The 22,884-nt window shown below is 33.1% G+C and overlaps 2 protein-coding genes across 4 annotated transcripts in view; one reads left to right on the forward strand and one right to left on the reverse strand.

Annotated features, from left to right (window-relative positions):
* The window catches only part of LOC111056802 (U8-agatoxin-Ao1a), a 34,719-nt gene that overhangs the window by 2,752 nt on the left and 9,083 nt on the right, over positions 1-22,884 (reverse strand). For all 3 annotated transcript variants that reach the window (XM_022344208.2, XM_022344207.2, XM_039423162.1), the window contains exon 2: positions 2,968-3,037. In XM_022344208.2, the coding sequence (XP_022199900.1) occupies positions 2,968-3,037 (70 nt within the window). The remainder of the gene's footprint in view (positions 1-2,967; positions 3,038-22,884) is intronic.
* LOC111056800 (trypsin epsilon) lies at positions 9,148-18,875 on the forward strand. The gene is made up of 6 exons (XM_022344206.2): positions 9,148-9,301; positions 10,542-10,660; positions 11,463-11,557; positions 12,470-12,728; positions 17,206-17,334; positions 17,818-18,875. The coding sequence occupies exons 1-6, from the start codon at positions 9,244-9,246 to the stop codon at positions 18,001-18,003; spliced, it is 846 nt and encodes a 281-aa protein (XP_022199898.2). The 5' UTR covers positions 9,148-9,243; the 3' UTR covers positions 18,004-18,875.

A 22,884-nucleotide genomic window follows, 5' to 3' on the forward strand; every position in this document is an offset into this window, starting at 1 on the left:
CAACCGGTAAAGTATTGGCATGATTTCAATTTCAATTTATTCAATTTCAATTCACAATACAAAGCACAAGATACATAGACAACATATCTAAAAACAGATTTGTGAATATTTTCCCCACATAGACGGATCTGTGTGTGGGGAATGAGTAACAGTACAAAAAGTAGCCTAAAATAAAATAATAATACGTATAATATATCTATTTATATATATGAAAGATAATAATAATAATACGAAAGAAAAATCCTATCAGTAAGCAAGGTCAGAGAAGAAAGATATTGAAGAGAAAGAAAACTATAACTTTCCATGTAGGCTAACGCTTAATAGATTAAAAGAAAAGGCGAACGAAAGAAGAAAAAATGAAAAGGGGGAAAATCAGCAATAGATGCAGATGTGAAAGATTGTTAGATGGAAATAAATGGTGACAAAAGATTTCTCGGTACTGAGAAAGGCAAGAAAAGAGATGATGAAGATCCAAGCTATTCGATCATTATGAATATGACAAAAAAGCAAAATCAGAGACATGGTAACGGTCGTCCAACTGAAACAAAACTTAGTTTACAGGTCTAAGTCAGCCTAAAGAAAATGTTCCTATCAACCCAAATCTGTATATCTGAGAGTAATGATTTGGTTATATTTCTGTAAACAAAGCCTATTGGTATTTTGTTGATTAAGTAATTACAATAGTACGGAAGTTGATGTCTGCATATAGTGAGTTTTGTGAAGTGTATATTAAATCTATTTGTGTTATTTGCTCGAATTTTGTAGGGAGTTGTGTGGGTGGTAAATAAATGGTTATGTTTATTCAAGTACAGAATTACACTTTTAATGTAAGTCTGTCTTAGAGTTGGAACCTTTAATTCTAGGAAAATTTCTCTACTTGAGTAAATTCGAGGTCTTCCCAGGGCCGCTCTAATCATGTGCTTTTGTAAGATAAAAAGCTTTTTTACATGAGAATCGAAAGCAGCACCCCACACCTCTATAATATATTGGAATAATGAATGTGCATATGCGAAATAAATTTTCCTAGTGATATCTATATTTCTTATTCTATTTATTTTGTAGAAGATATGGATCAAATACTTTAACTTCGAGCATAAATATTCTATGTGTTTTTTCCACTTAAGGTGCTGGTCAACTACTATTCCTAAGTATTCCATAGTTTGTACTCTTTCCAGTGTTTTTATCTCCTGTCCCTCATTTACCATGTTTATACAGTTTGCATTCATATTCAAATTCATAGTTATTGGTGGTTGTCCGGTAATATTAGGTGAAAAGGTTATGTATTTTGTTTTTTCAGTATTGAGGGTGAGAACATGATCCTTAAGCCATTACTGAACTATTTTTAAATTATTGTTCGCGTTACTGAACGTTTCCTCCCAGCTACTCCCACTAAAAATGAGTGTTGTATCATCAGCAAATGACAATGTAGTACAATTTCCAAGGTTTAGGTTGAGCATATCATTAACATAGATTAGAAATAAAATCGGTGATAGAACTGATCCTTGAGGCAGTCCAAAATCGGATGTGAATTTAATGTCAGTTCGGCTATTTAAAGTTAGATATTGTCTTCTATTTGATAAGTAGCTTGCAAATAAATTGTTTACGGACCCTCTAATTCCAGATTTATTCAGCTTATCTAGTAGTAATTTGTGTGGGATAGTGTCAAAAGCCTTAGATAAGTCCATAAAGACAGCTAGAGTTTTTTTTTATTTTTATTGAAGTTGTTGCACACAATTTTATTAAGGTGAATTACTGCATCTTTAGTAGACTTTTTGGAAACCATATTGGTTATCACTAATTATATTCTCCTCATCAAGAAAACTCATTAACCTCAATTTTAGAATCTTTTCTAGAATTTTGGATAAATTACTTAGCAGGCTGATTGGTCTGTAATTTTCAGGTTTTTTTGGATCGCCGGTTTTAGGTATAGGAATAATTTTTGCTTCTTTAAATTTACTAGGAAAGTATCCATTGCTCAAACATTTATTGAATATAAATTCCAGGGGTTCGGTAATAAAACTTGATATTCGTTTTAGATACGATCCTGAGAAATTATCGGCTCCAGGTGTTGCTTTGTTTTTCAATTTATCAATTATCTTTTGTATCTCTATTGTGTTTGTGGGGCGGAGAAAGATACTTCTCTCACATGAGTTGTTTTGGGATTTAGGTATAGGTATATTATTTATATCATCAGAAATTTTCCCAGCGAAAGTTTTTCCTACATCGGCAAAGTATTTATTAAGTACTTCGGCATCCAGATTGATGAGCGTCTACGTTCCCTCACTCCATTTGAAAGAGATAGTAAGTTTAGACTTTATTTGAGAAAATGAGGGAGAAAGAGAAGTATCCTTATAAAATTTGTCTGGATTTGTCTAAAGTATCCTCCAAACGTAGAGATAAGCTTTCAGTTTGACCCTCCGTCAGCTGGACTGAAGACCGATCTCTCACGTGAGAACCGAACCATAAAACAACACAAAAATAGCCAACATAACTAATGTCATAATTTCGGTTCTTGGTTGAAGGTCGGCCGACCGTCAGCCAGACTGAAAGTCGATCTCAAGAATAGTTTCAAGTGCAAAATTTAAATTTGTTATTATGAGTCATTTTTGTGTTGATCCCAAGGTTTGGTCTACATGTAAAGGTGCGTACAGATTTACGCGCCGCGAACATGAGCAATTTACTTTTAATCAGCTGATGCCAAGCTTTTTATATCCGTATCTTACCGTTTCTGTAAAAATACAGATGTAATCAGTTGATTAAAAGTAAATTGCTCATGTTCGCGGCGCGTATATCTGTACGCACCTTAAGAGATTGCAATACCTACTATTACTTCTAGGTAATAGTAGGAATTGGAGATTGGCATTCAGTCCGTCTGACGGACCAACCTAAAGGACGTATGGAAGAGCCTTGAGAGTGAAAACAGTAGAAATTTAGAAATTATTATAAAAAAACAGGGGTGATCCTTACTTTTGTGCATTTTGCAGAAGTCTATCCAATTCGTCATCTTCAACATAATCGTCATCGGATGGAAGATCACCTGTAAACAAAGACATTGACATAATTAATATTCAATTTTCATTTCCAATTAACACTTTCATTCATCTATTCATATTTAACGATGTAGAAGTACGGTTCACAGGAAAATAGCAAATCCAACTTTCAATTCCAAAAACTTGAACAAAATACGTTCTCCATCAATAACATGACCAGTTCGACCCTATACGCGTATCTAATAAATTTTATCTTCAGATACTGTATTTTCGATATCTACTCTATCACCTGTCCTGCAAAATAAATATTCCGGTTCACACTTGCAGCCAAAGATTATTCATTCATATTCATATTTGTTCTTCTACACTCTATACCAATGATAAAGATAATCAATCATGAAAATGAATTATCTTCGGAAGTGTCAACTCTAGCCCATATAGGTTGATTGGAATCTTAAAGCTTGTGTACCTCATTCTCTATGATGGAGAGTGGAGCACAGTGGACATAGAAGCGTTCTGTACAAATAGCGATACCGCAACAAAAAATTTATACATTCATTTCATTAGCAAACTGAGAGAACCGCAAATAGAAAGACTCGGTTCAGAATGTGGTGGTCGTTTCAATTCAAAAAGTGCGCGGGACCCTTTCAGAATTTGCATTTGATTTCGACTGATCATTTTAATGGTATCTTGCTGTTTATTTAGGCCTTTTGTTTCCTCTAGGCTTAGGTATTTCATAATTTTCCCATAAATTCTCTCAAATCCAAAGTTAAGTGATAAGTTGTAACACGTTGAGTATGTTCCATGCTTCTGTAAACTAAAATGAAACATTGTAGCCACAAAAGAGAAAGATTAACTGACAATACGATGTCAGCTCAAAGAATAAAATCCGTTTGCTCTCTAGTTCGCTGACTGGGATTTGGCGAACGGATACGTGTTAAGTCAGGCGTATTTTACAGCGCAATTCTTTTCCTCATCCTAGTAGGCTGCTATTGGCGATAGCTGCTACCCAGAGATCTTGTCAGACATCGTTCGGTTAAACCACGGTATCTCGTAGGAGATACTTCTTGTTCCCCTATAAACTCATATCTTCATCTATGTGGGTTGAAAGATGGTTGGTTAGGAGGCAACGAGGCAGTCGAAGAGGAATTGCTTTACTAAGTTATTTTTAACTGTTTTCTTTCAAATTTCTTTCAATTGAAATTTGTTTCTAATTGGAGACTATTCTATTCTATTATTTTTTGTTATTGGAAGCAATTTTATCTGTTTCTCAAGTAGCCTATGTTCCAGTAATCTGGGAAGACGTAGACTATGATTGTTAATAATTGAGGGGGTGGAAGATTCGTGAATTATCCTCTAAGCACTTTCAAAACTTTGAAACTAGAAGAAGGAACTTAATAAGGAGACTTTATTTTTTAGTAGCTCTGATTGTGTTTGAAATATATCCATAAGAAATTGCCTTACCAGTAGAAGTGTAGTTGTACATTGAATAATGGTATTAGTTTAATATTCAGGTTGATTTGTCGTCTTCCTACAAGGATTAGTCTATTTGCCTGTTCCTACTTTAAACTGCCAATCACATCCATCTTTTGCGGGGTCTGCCCACACTTCTCCCGACCAGGTTATACGCCATGACTGCCCTGGGAATCATCGCTCACCATCCTTTCAACATGATCTTTCCAGTTTTGTCGATTTTCTTCAATCTTCTGCCCAAAGACCTTAAAGATGCATAGATTCACATGCAGCGCTAGTGTCGTACTTGGAATTGAAATCGGCCATTGAGGGGGCAACCTATAAGATTATTACATACCAATGCCTTTGTAATCTATAGTATTACAAATATATAGATATAATATCTCGTGCTAATATATCCCAATGGCGGCCTTCAATTTCAAGTAAGAGCTATCATTGGGAAGGCATAGGCATTGTGGGTCTATATCTCTTTAAGGTCTTTGCTTCTGCCATATTGAGATTATGTTGTGCTCGCTTCTTATTATTCAGGTTTATTAGGGTACCTATTAAGTTTCCTTCAATAGAGTAAGTAGTAGTTCAATTAAAATCAGTTGTGGGAAAAGTTTCACACATAATTATGAATATTGATTCTATGTGTGTATCGTTTGTTTGGACCTTTGTAGATAGTCTATCTATTGATCAAATAAGAAATACTCTCATGAAACTAAACTATAACAAGATCAATAGGACTTGTATTGATTAGGAAGGGAAAAATTGGATCTGAGTAGAATGGTCAATGATTTTATTATTATTATTCAGGATCACAACTTCCAAATTATATTCTACAAAATTCCTGCAGTCTGCAGATAGCGAAGAAAAACATCGCGATATGATTTCAACCTGCTCGATTTCATTCTCATTTAGTGTCCATTCTCCGCTACCTCTCATACGCTACCTTACACCCGAACTTTCTCTTTCTCTGACCTCTTCTTCTCATCATTAGCCGGGCACTTCTTTCATTGCACGAGAGCAAAACTTCTACTTATTTCTTCTTCTCATGAGCGCCGTGTGAAAACCTTCCGCCACTTCATCTCTCTTTTTTCCTCGCATTTCCTTTTTCTCTCCAGCTGAAGTTCGAGGTTGAAAAAGTTTATTACCTTCATTCAACAACAGAATACTCCAGAGGAAAATTGTAGAAGCTGGACGGAAAAGTCTAATTCGAGTCGCTGTCAGATTCACACAGGCAACTCATTCGCAATTAGTGTTGAGTGCGAATTTTATTCTCAGCAAAGTGCTACTCCGGAAAATTTTCGTTTCTGTGGATAGTGCTGAATTATTTCGTTCATGGAGACAGCGAAAGTTAACCTTTTTTCTGAAAAATAGACAGGATGAAGGAATCATTGAATCTGGATGCTCTAGCATATCTCAGCCAATACTATGGAACTAAAACCACAAATAATTAGATCAACCAAATGTGTTATCAGTGCTGAAACGCAAGAGCTGTAGATAAGGTTTATTCCAATATTATCATGTAGACCTTTCTGAAGCTAGAAACAAAAACTCCAGTGAATGAAAACACAATAGCATTGCTTTCTGACAGCTTGGATAAGAATTTTTTAATCATATTGTCAACACGAAAATAACAGCCCCAAGTCGGCTTAGCTGAAACATTGTGTTTCTGCAAGACAGACTCTGATGCAAAGCTTGCAAATTGGCATTTATAATGGTTTGGCTGCTCCATACTGAAATACAGGCACAAGCCGCTTTTATCAACGCTAAAACACTCCTCCGCTGCCCTCACATAACATTATTGGCTGGCCCTTTTGGTTATCGTTATCGAACATCGGTCAGCTAATGAATATGTACAGTGACTGCTATTCAGCAGAATATGCTCTGCTCACTTCAGCGTTAATGCGGCCTATATTAATCATTTCCATAGCCTACTCCCTCCCATGTATGAGAATATATTAATTCAGCTACTCATGTATATGTAATTAACAAGTTCATTAATTTATTATTTGTTATTTACGAGTATCATGTATGAAGCATCTTTTCATCATTTCTACGGATAACGGATTCTATAAATTTGCTCCAACTAATCATCTTCTAGGAGATAGACCATGGATATGATATAGAGATAAGAGGAATATTAGGAGTCTTTGCAAGTGAATCATCATGCAATTACAGAATCTCAGATTGAAGATAAAAGTGAATCTGGTTATTATTCGTAACTTACGGAACATGGATTCAATAGATTTGCTTCAACTTCCCTTCTTCGCGGAGATGGAGCATTGATATTCAGATTGATTTCTACGTATTTCTAATAGCAGATTTGATGCCTAGTGAAATTGGATATGATATTATAGGAATAAGAGGTTAGAGAAATCAGGAACCTTTGCAAGAGTATCATAATATGATTCCAGTAGGTATGATATGATTAGTAGGTAGTATGTAGGTATGATTCTCAGTTTGAAAATGAGAGTAGCCAATATAATCTGGTTAGGAAGGATAGAAATCTCTATGAAAAATACTCATCCAAATAATATAACGATTAGGCTGTCTGTAAGTAAAGCTCTGTGATTTTCGCATAGCCAAAGGGTGAGAGAATTAGATAATAGCCTATTGATTGAATATTTGAGTGCAATGGAAATTAATGGTATGATTAAATTAATTATCTATATGAGTTTGCTTAACAATAAATTGTGGATGGGCCTACGTTGGTTACCCTTCTATTGTTTTCTATCAGGTTAATTCTCCAACTTATTTCCCCCCAAAAAATCACTTTCAATATACAATATATTATTATGAATTTGTGTTAGTTCAAGAGCTTCAGGCAATATCAGTTGAACCGAATCTGACCTCTTAATATTCTTCACGGGTTGAAATTTGAGTGGAAAGTGTTGGTTATTGACACCTGTGACCTTTATGCAAAATATAGCCCACTCTACACAGATTGAAAATTGTGATTCACAATAACAGAACTTTCAAACTTCAGTTTGTTTGGAACTCAGATGCGCCCAGCCGCACACCTGTATCTTGTCGAACTTTTGCAGAAGTAGGTAGCTTCAATGTGATAAAATAATGAAAATCATAATACGGTATTTCAGGAATGATTTTGTAAGGTACGATAACTAGTCTCATCCACTTAATATTAATTTACGATTTACTCTGATTATTGAAATGTTACCTTGATTAAAGATTGGCAGAGACATTCAGAGAATTGTCTTTGGGATATCCAATTTACTATGGTACATTTGATGAATAAAAATGATCGTTTGATTGTCTCTTCTTTATTTGATTATTTCCAGTCGCAAATCCGACGTGGAACTTTTTCAATCAAATACCAGCCTTTTTTCGTTTATTAAAGTTTATTTTTCCAGGTATCGGAAACTCCCTAGATTTGTGCAATGAAGCTCTCAACAGCTACAAGAGAATGCTTTCAAGAATGAGTTTGATTTGCATCTCTGTTTTGCGAATCTGTGAGTTGTCATCACTTTTCAGTTAGGAATGGAAACCATTTCTGAAATACGATAGAGCCATATTTTATATATTTTGAAGCGAAATTGTGATGGACTTATGAATCAGACTTAAACTGGTATGTATTTAGTAAAATTGTAATGGAATTACCATTTTCTAAAAATCAGTCCTTAAATTATTCAGCCTCTAATATTGTAATTTATTATAATTATTATTCAAAATTGTAACAATTTTTCTTCAACACACCTGAAGCTCTTCAACATTTTTCTGACAATTCATAGCAATATTTTGTAAACCCATTAAAATTATACATTGCAAGTTTTATATTGATAATTTGAGTGATACAAAATATTATTGTATCTTGATGATGAATCATCTCATCAAATCACCCACGCTCTTTCCATTACCCAAGAACAAGCGAAATGTGGGCATCATACGCAATAGAGAAAAAAGAATAATAATTATGGAATTCGATATTAGACAAACAAATGATTCTGCATAATGAGGAAATTAATAAAAAGTACATGATTTTATAATGTTTTTATTAATTTTTACAAAAGTAGCCCATATAAGTGGAGTTTTTTTTAATAATGAGGATATTACTAATATTAAATTATTAGAAGTTTCAGATATGTTCATGAAAATGAAAAATGTTTAATTGGAAGAGAAGACTGAAAAATAATATAGTGTTCTCAGACTGTAAATGATAATACCTATAATTGGTGTAATTCGTACAAAAAAATATATATTGTTATTGCCTAATTATCCTATCATTTATAAATGATTCCAGAAAAGCATTTCAGGATTAAAGCATCAAGAAAAATATATTGATTATCTTTTTTATTCAGCTCCAAGTACACGCAGTCCTTGAGAAACCTTGTAGGTTATGAAAAAGTCAATAAGCAAGGAATGACTAGAAATATTCAACCAAAGCTATGACTATAATAATATGTTCGAGTCTATTGTATTATAATTGAGTCTGGAAGCAAGGAAATGACTGAAAATACTCAACCAAAATTCCTGTAGCCAAAATTCTATAAAAAAGGTGTTGAAATATTATATTAGAAGAAAGTATTGAAGTTTGTTAGTTATACCCAGGTAATCGACTATAACATCTCACTTCCACTCCACTTACAATAACAATTATTTACTAACTATCAGACGATAGCCTACTTGACTTTTCAAGGCAATAAGCTATAGTTGAGGCTTGAAAATTATGATTCATATCAATTTTCAATTCTCTTTAGCGTTATCACAAGAGTTTGATAAGAAATTTGTTTAAAGTCTTTCATACTAGTAGCCCATTAGCAACAAAACTGACAAGATGTGTGTCACAAAATTGATATTTCTCATTTCTCTGTTTCTTCTCAATAATTCACTAGGTAAGTTTTCTGAAAAATCTTCATTATTTTTTATCAACCTTATAATAATAATCATAAGACTGAATTATTCAAATAGTTCATGTAATGTTAATGTATCTTTATGTCATTCATCAGATCTCTTAGGATATTATATTCATCTCATTATTAATAAGCATGTCAGGATTATAGTTGTCACTGTAAGTAATAAATTCATATATAGAAAAAATTAAATTCTAGTCGTTTTTTTCAATAACAAAAATAGTTGTCACTGTAAGTAATAAATTCATTTATAGCAAAAAAATTAAATTCTACTCGTTTTTTTCAATAACAAAAAAGTGATTTAATAATAAGCAGTTCGTGATTGAAGAATATTAATAATCATTGATGATGAAGCGTTGGGAAAATAATTATTATTGATTATCATAATTATTGGAAACAAATATCGTTTATAAATATATCATATCAAAAATATACGTTTTACTCACTCATGACAACTGAGCTCGATGTCATTTATTCACAAAACAATGTATTGAAATATAATTTTGAATAAAAATATTATCAACTACATGCTCTCCGAAATTAGTAAGTAATCATCTTACAGGCTTTACTCACTAGCCACGATTGAGCTCAGTGAGATATTCAAAAATGCATTGAAATATAATTTTAACTAACTTCATGCTCTCAGAAATGAGTAGTAGGCTTTAGGCTACCTACCTAAAATAATAATCATACAGGTACAAACTGAATTCTCTACGGAACAAAAAGCAAATATATTCTGAGGGAGACTGATTATAGCGATATTTATGGCTTGATCAAAACTATAATAACAATAATTTTATTATTTCACAACATATTCAATCTTACTTCGTTCAATCTAAACTTACAGAGTGTAATTAAAAAATGTGAAAGGGACACACATAGGCAAGCTAAATTTTAACTGTCGTATAAATTAGATTTGGAATCGGTTTGGGCTTAAGCCTGTGGTACTTTTATGGAAGTTGTGTTATATGTTGAATGATTGGATATATGAATAAATAAATCAATAAGTTTATGAAAATGAAAAATAGCTTGCATATACTATTAGCCTCTATATTATCCTCTCATTGTCAATGTATTTGAAATTGGTTTAATTTATTTAATTTAGGTCAGTTTATTCAAATTACTATTCAAATTTCAACCATAATATTATAACTTTATACAGTGGTAGTTTCTATTTAATGGAGCAACTGAAAAATATAACTGATTTTCTGTTTTGATGCAGGTTCCTCATTCTCTATTAATAAGCAAAATAATGTAGAAATTACTGAGAGCGATCATGATAATGATGGAGGAAGAATAGTTGGAGGAAGTAACACCACAATAAACAAAAATCCATATCAGGTGAGAAATCCATTTTGATTGGTCTACTGTGAAAAAAATTCTATATATTATTAGAAACATCGTTGACAATGTGGTACAGAGTGTACTTCAGTCACATTAATTACAGTACATGAATTGCAAATTTTTCATTTCAGATCTGAATTCTGACCAATATAGAATCATCATTGCATGTATCAATATTGAGTAGGATAAACTAAAAGAAAATTGGATACCGTAATGTTCAAGACACTATAAAATATTCCAGAGCAATGATATCAAAACATAATGTTTTTCCTTGAACATTATTAAATTATGCTATTTAGAAATAAATTTGATCAGAAATAACACAGGATGACCGACATTCAATATTTGAAATTTATTTTATTTTATTAGGATTAACTTATGTGTATTTTTTAAATTAAAACTTTTGATCCATTTTGACAGAATTCTTTTCTATAGTCTGGTATTCAGCATAGCTATAAATACAGTCGTTTATAATAGTCTTTAGCCTTTATAATATAATATAACATTTAAATAAACTCTTAAAATATCTAATTGTAAAATAGCATGGTTACTCAAAATTTCAATTGAAATGTGTAGGCTACTGTAATTTCCTTAGCAATCACTACACTATTGTAGTTATTTTAAACTGCAAGTAAATGTTGTATTCTTTTTCTAAAAAAAGTTTTAAGTTTAGGATAAGTTTAGTACCTAATGACTCAACGTGAATGATGAAACTAACAATAAATTGTGAATCAAGACGGCCTGTGTCATGAAAATTAACAACAAACCAAAATTAATTCTACAACAATATATTTTACAGGTTGCTATTATAGGAAATGAAGCCATATTCTTAGGATCTGGTATAATCGTAGACAAACACTATGTTTTAACAATATGTTCTTTGGTGAACTACTTGTAAGTATTCCTATTTCATAATATTTGTTAAATATTTCCTCAAAATAATATTGTGATGATTACAGACTGAATTATGAAATCACAAACCTTTTTCGGACTTTCAAAATGTTATCTAAATTCGGGAGAGGAATAGTAGAAGGAGTATCCTTCGTTTTTCTCTCCCGGTCAGTGCTTTTTGCACTGAAAAAATAAATAAAATGAAATACAATATGGACTTAAAAATATAAAATGAATAAACAAAATTAGTATGGAGCAGGTCATGTATCTATGAATAATTTTTAGCGTTATTACTCTGATTTAAATCTATTCAAAATAATATTTAAAATCAATAATATACGTATACGGTACTAAATATGCTTAATCCAATTCTATTTGTTTCATTATTGTTGTGATGGAGGATATTCCATCACAATAACATGCTGTGTATATAGGCTATGTGATTGTTCTTTTTTTCTTTAGGGCTACTATTGAATATAAGTTAAATAAAATTATAGATCTGAGTACCCTTTTTAAATTATTTCATCACGACATGTCTCGGCTACTAATGCCATTTTCAAGTGAAAATAAACACATATATTTGTTTTCAAGTGAAAATGGCATTAGTAGCCGAAACATGTCTTGACGAAATGATTCAATAAGGGTACTCAGATTTATATTCTTATTTATAGGCTATGTGATCTATCATCTTTCATGTACTCATTGTAGAGGTGAACTGGTAATGTTATACTCCTCTTTAATACACATTTTCTCTGATTGATTAAAGGAGATTTATTATTAATTCAATGTATTTTTCATTATAGTTTTAAGTTATCAATATTGCTCACCATTCCAGAGAACACAAATACTAATAAAAACTAGTACCGATTCTAAAAAAATTTAATTTATGTTTCTAAATCCGTTTCTTTTTTTAAGAATAACATCAAAAGTGAACGTGCAAATAAGAGCTGGAAGTACAAGGCATGACAAAGGAGGCAAGATGTACACGGTTGAAAAAATAATTTGTAACAAAAACTTCAGTAAAATCAGTCTTGACAATGACATAGCTCTGCTCAGAATATCTTCAGCGATCCAGTTCAACCGCAATGTCAAGATAATAAAAGTGGCAAAAACGAATTTGCAACCTGGAAAAGTTGTCACAACAAGTGGATGGGGAACTCTGCTCAACGAGACTGTGAGTCAAACTTTTCTCTTGATTGATGAACAAAACTTACATCACGGCTGAAGAATTATTGCAAGCTTATGTAATGGTGGGGGACAACTCCGTACCAAATTCTTACTGTTTCATACATATATACTTTCCCAAATTAGCGTCGTTTAAATAAGTTGAAAAGGAATGAAATGAATTACATGTGAATTCTCACCAGGTCTGTGAAGCTTCCTGAATTTATTAAATTGTAAAATTTATTTTTCAACTGTGAATCAGAGTTCACTTCTGATAATTCTCAATTATTTCTCTAACGAATCTCTATTTCCTCGTTCATTGAATTTTATTATCCTCGTTAGTCAATGTGTTTTCTGTCTTCAAATTATCCATGTCGCATTATCCCTTTTCACATTATTCTATAATATTATTCATGGTTTTCCCTTCATGTTTATTTAATATATGATGAAGAATTAATTCAATATGAGTACTACCTACTTATTCGTTACCTACGTATGGCACAGCTTCGTAATATCATGGTATTATCATTAATCCCTCAATTTATCATGTTATTCTGTCCAACATAGTACCGAACCCATATTAGAACTATGATTTGTATCCTTTAAGTTCCAATTCTCATCCAAAAATTCCAATTATTCGTTATATCCTCTTGTTAGGTACATATCCCACATGAGTACGTATTAACGAATAAAAGTAGCCTCAATAGCTTTTAAGGAAATCTTATGTTCTCAAGTAATGCAAAAGATAAAGATTGTACATGCACCATTATTATAAATCTAAAATATCCTCTGGCCAGTTTGTAATTACCATGTATCGTGATAACCCGCTTGCCAGACGTTTTCAACAATGAAATTCACTACAAATCCTAGTCCTTTTAAATCTGGAATGAATTGCACTCCAGGAAAAATATTCAAGCAGCCTTTGAATTTCTTCCATTTATATATATTAAATCACATCGATGTCCTGGGTCAAACTATTCACTGATAAATTTCACTCACATTTTTTTTCATCATCTATTCATTATTTCCTTATCTTCCATCCTAGTCTATTCCGAGTTATTCAGGTCTTGATATTATTCTAGTTCATTTTAAGCAGTACAGTAAGGATATCTGGGTACTATATAGTACAGTATCCACTCCTTCACACACAAATAACCTAAATATTCACCTTAATGCACTACTACAAAATGCACTTGTAATCAAGTTGCTTGGATCCATTCTATCTGAGAATTTTGACTGGGAAATCACAGAGATAATTCAAGTGAGACATCCTCGTATTGCAAGCGGAGACATTGCATTACATAGAAAATAGTTTCACGCGCAAAGATAGACTGGGTTCGCCGGAATACTGATAACAGATCTCGTCACCATGGCAACCAAACTACCTGTCAGAATCCGCCCTTCAACATGCATCGTATTTACGCAAGGTACCTAGAATACAATGTATCTACGTAAAATTGTATTCATAGACGGTCCACAATGTAATGCTTGAACATTTTATTCCTTTATTGTTGCATCAATCCAAGTGTTTATTTATTCATTTATTACAAAGCAAGGAAAAATTATGCAACATTATTGGAATCAGAACAGATCTCATTTTAAATTAGGCTTGTATTGTTTAGTAAAATTATCAAAACATCGTATTGAAGATGGAATTCAATATCTTTTTATCTACCTATAATTCTTATCTACCTTTCAGTAGATAATCGTCCAATAGAATGAAAGTTTAGAGTCTTCGAGATTCGGTATGGCAGCTCCATAAAACAAAAATTCTTCAATTGATGTATGGGCGAAAGAGAATAGGGCCTATATATCTCTGAACTTTGTTTCTGAAGCTCTTCAAAACTTTTATTCCCCAGTTTATTGCGTCCTGAAGAATCGGGGAGACTTGTGGTGTAGCTGCAGGCCTTAATTGGTTCTCATATCACTTTGAGAGCAATCAAAGTTCGTCCCGGAAGCACTTTATCTTCCCATCTTGAATGCTGAAAACTGAGCTTAGTCGAACCTACTAGAAGAAAATTCGATTTTTTTGCACGGATAGTCAGCTGAAGGAAAAAAACGTTTTGATAAGCTTAAAATTTTACATAGATAGAAACTTCTTCCTCCGTATTATATTGCACCTAACTCGGAGTTTGTGTTAGTTCACCTCAAATCCCAGAAAATTAAATTATTTTGAGAGATCTGCACAATCAGTGTGGGATATTCATAGAGATCTAGCCTATATTTGTTTCCTGAAAATTAAAACAGAAATTTTATTTTACTTGGAAATGTTTGTATAGTGAATATATCAAAGTGATATTCTCTTCAACGAGTTGAAAACAAAATTTTACACGTAAAATGCAATTCCTATTTTGATTCTCAGGAAACAAATATGAGCAAAATCTCCATGAGTATTCCATACTGATTGTGCAGATTTTTCGAAATAGTTCAACCTAGGTCCTCACCTAAACGTAAGGCTCCTATCATAAATATGTAGCCTACAAGCAGTTCCCGAATTCATAATCTACCGAATAGGATTATTCTGCTATTTTGAAATCAGCTTTTTATTACAAGTTCAAATGTACAAGAGATAGGATATAACGAAAATCCTTCATTTCAAGACATCTGCGAGGTAGTTATAATTGAATGCTATCGGGATTTTATTCATATTTTCAACTATACCAAGACTTTATGGTACTCCTACTTCTATTATTTTCAATTTATAATAGAATTACTTTTTAAAATCGATTTGAAAATGGAATCCATCTATCACCAGTTTTGATGTTGATAAGCGGTTTCAAAGATTATAGAATGCTACAAGTTTTGTAGATATTGCTTTGAAATAAATCAGAGTTGTAAAACGCTTAGTTATCTAAGTAATTCACTTTAATCATTGTGATTTTTCAAATAATCACTCCATAAAACGAAGATTGAACTCGAATTATCACTATTGTTGATCATTGAACGAAAATCTCAATCTAAATTGAGTGGATGGCGCGCGCTCGTGAAATTTCCCAAGGTTGCGATAAAATTTCTTTTTAAATTGTCGTCGGAGGTGTCGGTCGACAATATTTATGGCCCCTCGTTGGCAATAGTCGACAAAACGATTGGGCACCGTTGAAAAACAAACAGAAATTTGTAATCGTGAAGATGGATCAATAGATTTGGCGTCAAGAGGATGACCGGGCAGGGCAGTGAGTGGTGAGCGCTAATAATGTCAGTGGTGTGATGATTGCGTGGTTGGGGGTGTGGGATTGATGAGGGGAGGGGTGTTAGGGGTCAAAGTCACTTCAATTATTAAAAAAGCCAGTAACATGTTGATTCAGCTCTATTGTCCATCAAAATATCGTTTGTTCTTGCTGTTTGTGAAGAGAGTGCGAAATGGGATTGTTTCATAATAATTTTCGTAGCAATGAACTTCAAAGCTTTTGTTTCTTCTATGCTGCTGGAAATTCTAATCAATAGATTATTAGAAATTTTCCTTTCCCCTTCTTCAACTGTAGGTTTTCTATCTAGTAGAAGTTCCCCATCTTCCTTCTCATCTCCCATACTTTCTATTGATCCACTACAACCTCTTCTTCCTCGCATTGTTGGAATATGAAATACTTTACCTCGCAAAGTAATGCATTTTTTCTCACAATTTAAAATGTATTGCTGCCTTGCCTTATTTCTTATTGAATATTTATGGAGAATGGGAAATGAATAAATATTGAAGATGTATGAGGTTCTTGATCATTACAAAGTGTGATTTATTACTACTTGTGATTATTCATATTATTTACCGACCAACTAAACGTTGAATATGAACAACCTACATTATCAACAGAGCTCAGAAACTTTCTATATATAAAGAATAAATCTTATATCTTGTCCTTCGATTTTAATCCTCGACACTTGAAATGGGAAATTATTTTTCTGTTATAGTGAGAAAATTATCAAAACAATCTCAAATAAAATAATTTTGAACAAAATATCATTTCTAGCAGAAGGACTCAACGTCTAGTGCAAGAACTTAGCTGTCTCGAGTGATAGACATTCAGAAAAGACTTGACATTTTGTGAACATTCATCATATCCAATCCTTCCGAATTTGAAGATGAACAAATAAATGCCATACTAGATGACATGTTGTGTTTTGAAATCCAGTCCGGGTTCTCTCACATTCCTGATATTCCCCAAGTAATTTTGTTCTTCCAATGAAACACTCCAACGCTTTCTCAATCCTGAGCTGCTCTGACATTCCCCTTGCTAGTCGAGAACTTCCAACTATTCAGCTTTTCGAAATTCTTGAGTCAGCATTAGGTATCATCGTTGAAGCTACAAACTTTCAAGAATGTTCAGCTTGCAAACATACTCAAACTAATTTTAAACTGAAACAATAATTGCATTTGTATTGATTTTCACTGACACTAATCATATCATGTTATATCTAGATTCATTAATAGACCAATTGATTCTGCAACATCCATTCAAAATTAATCTTTTTAATATTTCATGACATTTTTCCAGGATAGAGTCAGTTTCCAGTCAGTTAATCTGAATATTGTTGACAAATCAGCCTGCCAGGAGATCTATCAGGAGGATGAAATAAAAGATTCCATGATATGTGCGCACACTCCGAGTAAAGGACCATGCTGGGTGAATATTCAAATCCTTATCTCACATTATTAAGTGTATATGCCCCACAAATATATCTACTCATAACATTTTATTAGTACTCCTTTAATTTGAGAATATTATCCATAGAAATTATAGTTTCAATATACGACGGAAACAGCATGTATACATCCTAAAGTGTGCAACAGTTGAAAAAAGTTGAATTGGTTCAATTGAAAATAATTATGGTTCTTGTATGAAGAAACGGTATCTCAACTTGAAGAGTTCCCGAATCAGAATGTGAGCCAATCTAAAGGAAATTCTTGAGAATAGGTCAAGTAAGATACTATCTCTAAATTTCGTAGGCAGTGAATATCTCTAATTTTCATAGGGTAATGGATTGTTCTGTGATTAATAAATAACTTCATGTTGATTTCCTAACAAGATGATCTAGTTTTTCAAAAAAGCTCTGGTGTGAGAAATTCAAACATTTTTCTGGAAAAATTTATTATTTTCTTTTCACAGGGTGATTTCGGCAATCCACTGGTGACGAAAAAACCACTGAAAGCATACGGATTATTCAGCTGGGCGGCTAGGTGTGCAGACGAAAAGTACCCAGCAATATTCACAGATCTCGTTTATGCCAATCAATTCATAAATGATATAATTCATGCGAATTATGCAAAAAAGAGTTCAACAATCAGACAATGAGCGTTGAGAATGGAATGGAAATGGTTGACGACCAAGAGACTAATGAGTATTCTGAAAATGAAGAATCAGATACCTCTGAAATGGTAATTAACAGTTCTTAATAACTTCGGATTGAATATTCTTCGGGAAGAATACTCTACAGGATCGCTCTAATTACATTGGACATTTTTCTTTCAAATCATTATGAACGAAATTTAAGTTTGATCTAAGTATGATTTAAGTATGATTTAATGTAGTTTAAGAGTACTGAATGGAAATATGAATAATAATATGAACAATTGAACGTGTAAACCTTGAAAGCTATCATGGAAAGAATGAAATTCTACAAAATATAGTATTCGCATATCAAGATTCATGCATCGACAATAGCAGTAAACGCATTCTTGAAATCAATTAATCCAGTTTCCACTTTCAAATCTGCTGAATTCCAACTGCTTTTGAACATTAGCTTCTGAATTAGCTTTTTGTATTAACAATAATTGTTTCTAAACAAAACTCTAATCTGAATTAATTCTTCATCAATCAAATGAAAATGCATCTGGAGAGATCAGCTTCACAGCCCTTGGAAAAACGAATTAGTCGAAGCACTACCTCAACTCAACGTTCAACTGTTCAATTCAAGTCATTTCAAGAAAGAAAACATTCATCTAATTACTTTTTAATTGCTGGTAGGAGATGTGAATGAATTTCAAATGAGTTTCATTGTCGATCAACTATCGACCAATCAGATCATGGATTCAACCTCAAGCTTATCCGATCCGTGACCAATCCTATGAAATTGAAATTTTATTTGGAAATGTAATTTAATACTCTATTGAGAAAATGAAAATAATAAATGGAGTTAAAAAGAAATTGAAAAATGATTAACAGTATCGTGATTGGACAATCATTTTTCTCCTCTCAAAGACAAGAAAAATGTTTCCCTCTCTCTCACTTTACATCTATCGAGGTAGATATCTTTTAATCTCTCCCAAACCCTATCACTCTCTCAATCTCAATTCTATCGAGGTAATTTACATAGTTGTTGACATAATTTCATCAAATTACAAAAAATAGCTGATAAAGATCGTCGAATATTATTAAAATAGTGGTCTGTTGTTTGAGAATCTAGATACTCTTACTGTATCTTTACTTTAATCTTCTTGAAGTATCTTCATGAAGTAATCTTACAAGTATCTTCACTTTAAGTATTGTCTTCCTGATTATAATTTAATATACTATATCCAAATCCAAGGAGAAATAATGAATACTAGGAATTCTACGGATCATTGCGTCGGATAAGCTCTCATTTACTAAAGTGACAGCTTTTGTCAATTGTTTAGTTGGGTGGCAATTCAGTGTGCACCTAATAGAAGTAATGAGCGGATTTAGTGGTTGACAGTTCCTGCTCGGCCATCTTTTTATATTAAGTCTTCTGAGTGAGATTCACGCGGAGCACTGGGCTAAGTCCGGGACTTAATCCATGGAGCATAAACGTCAGCCGAGGTCGGAGATAAGCCGGAGTAGATGAGCTGACTTGGGTGCCAGTTGCGCATGCGTCACTAGTTATGTCACTTCGACATTCTCCAAAGAACCAATAGGAAGCTTCAATCGGCTTTTGTTAACGGCTCCGTTAGAGAAATAATAAAGTGATGAAACAATCCTTTAACATTCTCATAACTCTTCTTGTTATCTTCGAAGTTTTATTTTAATGCGAGAACTTTTCTAAAGATGTCATTTTGAAGAGACAATAGTGTCATTGTTCCAGGAACTTCCAGTGCCATACAAATATCACTTGAAACTTTGTTATCAAGAGTCACATTTTGGCCAATTCACTCTACACTCATATTCGAAAGTATTCTTTTGGCTATACTCAAAAAAGTATAGATATAATTGAAAGTTTATAATTGATAAAGTTCAAGAATATAAATTTGTAGGTATAGAATTAACACTTTTTCCATCGTCCTGGAAAATACACGGTATCTGTTCCAAGTCTACTCATTGATGAAAAAATATGTTTTCTGTTAGAGTGAGCTACGATAGTTTTGTTTCATACATGGAAAGAGAACCTACGTTTCTTTTATCCGTGATGGAATATTTTTACAATTTTGTTAGTAATGGAGCCACTCTCATTTGTTCAAAATAAGTCACATATTTGTTCAAGTAATTAAATTATGATGATCAGTAGTTGTCCTAGCAGCCATGAACATCGTATAATTGCAGTGATTGGAAAAAGAAAATGATATTGGTTCTCTCATTGGGAGGGTGTGTGATCGACGCTAGTCTAGCTAACACAGTCATAAGCTGCAATAGATAATACCACAGAGAAAATAATATATGTGCTCTATTCTCAGTGTTCTTTCCTCAGTGATAATACTTTAGTGGCTCAGAATCCAACTAGAAATATTATAATCCATTTACGATCACCATCATCCTCATCCAACCATCCAACCAATGCATATGTGGTCATCATTCTCAGCAAACACATAATTTCACCTGAAATGTAGCGTATAAAAGATTCGAACTTCTACTTAACTCTATTAGGATCTCCTATACACAAGAAATGAGCCTAAAAAATCCAGCTGTTGTTAGTGGCCGGTACTAATGTTTTAAACAAGAACGAGATGAACTGAGATTTCCACAAACTGGAACTCTCACAAGCATCCGATTAATGATTTTTTTCTTATCGAGAATCTGTATCTTATTGTATTATTTGATATTTTCATTTGAAAATCCACCAATTTTTATGCGCAGGTCCGGTAGGACGTCCTGACTCTTTTGCCGAAATGCAAAACTTTATCATTTCCTACAACTTTTGAAGGACTCCTTCAATCAAGTTCATATTCTTTCCGCTTGAAGACAATAAAATTATGTTGACTGTTACACATCTTTATTGAAATTCTTTGTAGCTCACACGATACCTTCCAAATGCTATATTCATGAAGCTTTCCAGTCTCTGATATGAACAGAGCTTCACTTCACTGACATCTGACAGAAGTATTAGGAATACTTTATTTCATGTGTGTGTGTGTGATACCACAGAATCCACTGGCAGCTATATTCTACATTGAAAAGAGTGAGCATAGCAGGTACAAGCCTAGTGTATTAAATCGTCAAGCGAGGTCTGCGGATGCGAATACCTCCGCTTCCGATTCGAAATGTAATAAAACTTTTCCACTTCACCGATTCCTCGAGGCTCTCTTCAGATTGTATCTCTGTATCGCTTTTCATTCAAGAAACCGTTTTCATCATTCTTGGGTCTTTGTATCTTTTTGGGTAAATCTTACAGCCGTTTCCACTTGCGCTACTTTGATGCACCAACCGCGACTCCGACATCATACCATGTCGAAAAATATCTTCCTTCTTCTTACGTATTGCTCGTTTCTCCTCTTCTTTCCATTCCACGTCTCCTGCTTCTTACTCACTATTTTGTTTACGACTCTCGGTTGGAGAAAGGTTTTGTCAGAATCTATGATAAGCGGTTGTGATCTCAAAATTGTTCGTTCTCCCATAAAGAAAGATAATAATGTCAAAGCAGTTTGACTTTTTAGGAGATGTGGTGCTCTTAACAGGAGAATGATTTTAGATTCTCTCTACATCTGAAGATACAGAAAGTAAGTCATTCTTGTTCAATAAATCCAATACAGCTATTTTTGCTTCATATATCATCTCATCACACAATCTTTACAATTATGTTTCAAGTTTTGTAATTTATTTTACCAATGGCTGTCTATTGTTGATTGTAATCATTATGACAATGTTGTTATACGTGTGACGTAGGCGGTAATGGAACTCAATCTAACTACACTAGATTTCGCCAAGTTTGACAGCTGGCACAAGTAACGAAGCAGACTCCTCTCACCATAATCCAACTTCAACATCAACAAATATTTCTCATTTACCGCAATTTGAGATCTGATGTTTGAGATATTGTAGCAATGAAGTTGTAGTTTTAGTCTACGTCATACCCAACAAACTACTATCGTCATCTGCTAAGAATAAAAGATACGAAATTGCATAAATTGTCAACAACTTAAATGAGAATGCAGGCCTGATTGTCGATTATGTTGGAGTAATATTCACCATAGTTTACCTACTTTTGAAGAGCCCATGTTCATTCCATTCATTTATACAACTAATTGTAATATATCATACACTTATTATCGGGAAAGAGCTCAGCCTACAACTTGTTCTCCCCAAATTTTGATACCTGTGGCCTGTCTGAAAAAATGACATCTTCATTTCTAAAGATTTCAAAATATTGGAGGTTGGATATAAGATATTGATCATCTATCGAGTAAGAATAGTGATGTTGATAAATAATTGGAAATTAACTCAATTTCGAAATAATAGGCTGTAGCAAACAAGGATTTGGAAGTAATGTAGAAAGAGATGCCATTTCGAATTTACAGATTTACGATTGAACCCTATATTATGTAAATCCTTTGTTTCACTGGAATGGAGGAAGAAACTGAGGTTTCTCTCCAGTTTCGGAGGCAAAGTCGGTGAAGCGAGAACATCGTACATCTTCATTAGAACAAAACAAGATTTCCTTTCCCTTTCCATTATTTCAGCGTTGAATTATCGATCCAAACATTCAGAATGCTGCAGCTCTTGTCAAAAAATCTGAGTCAGAAAAATGACTGATGAGCTCCAAATCATAAATCTTGTAGTTGATAGATCTAGTATGCGATGCATTGTGCAATCCAGTTTCATATTTTACATTCCCTTTAGAAAAATGTGATAAGTTGGTATGTGTTCTTTAATGAATATGACAAATGAAGAGATTAAGAATATATTGAAACAAAAAACCTTTATCACTTATTACATTCATCAAAAGCGTATATACCATGATCTTACTCGTTACACTCGTTACCAATTATAATTTGTAGCTAGAATTGC

Source organism: Nilaparvata lugens, chromosome 3 (genome assembly GCF_014356525.2).
Source record: "Nilaparvata lugens isolate BPH chromosome 3, ASM1435652v1, whole genome shotgun sequence".
NCBI classification, from domain to species: domain Eukaryota; kingdom Metazoa; phylum Arthropoda; class Insecta; order Hemiptera; family Delphacidae; genus Nilaparvata; species Nilaparvata lugens.

Bases quoted from the DNA above. Each gene is read 5' to 3' on its own strand.
- LOC111056800 (XM_022344206.2), top strand. From the start codon at position 9,244: ATGTGTGTCACAAAATTGATATTTCTCATTTCTCTGTTTCTTCTCAAT. The intron at 10,661-11,462 runs GTGAGAAATCCA...TATATTTTACAG, and splicing joins TAAACAAAAATCCATATCAG to GTTGCTATTATAGGAAATGA. The intron at 17,335-17,817 runs GTGAATATTCAA...TTCTTTTCACAG, and splicing joins CGAGTAAAGGACCATGCTGG to GGTGATTTCGGCAATCCACT.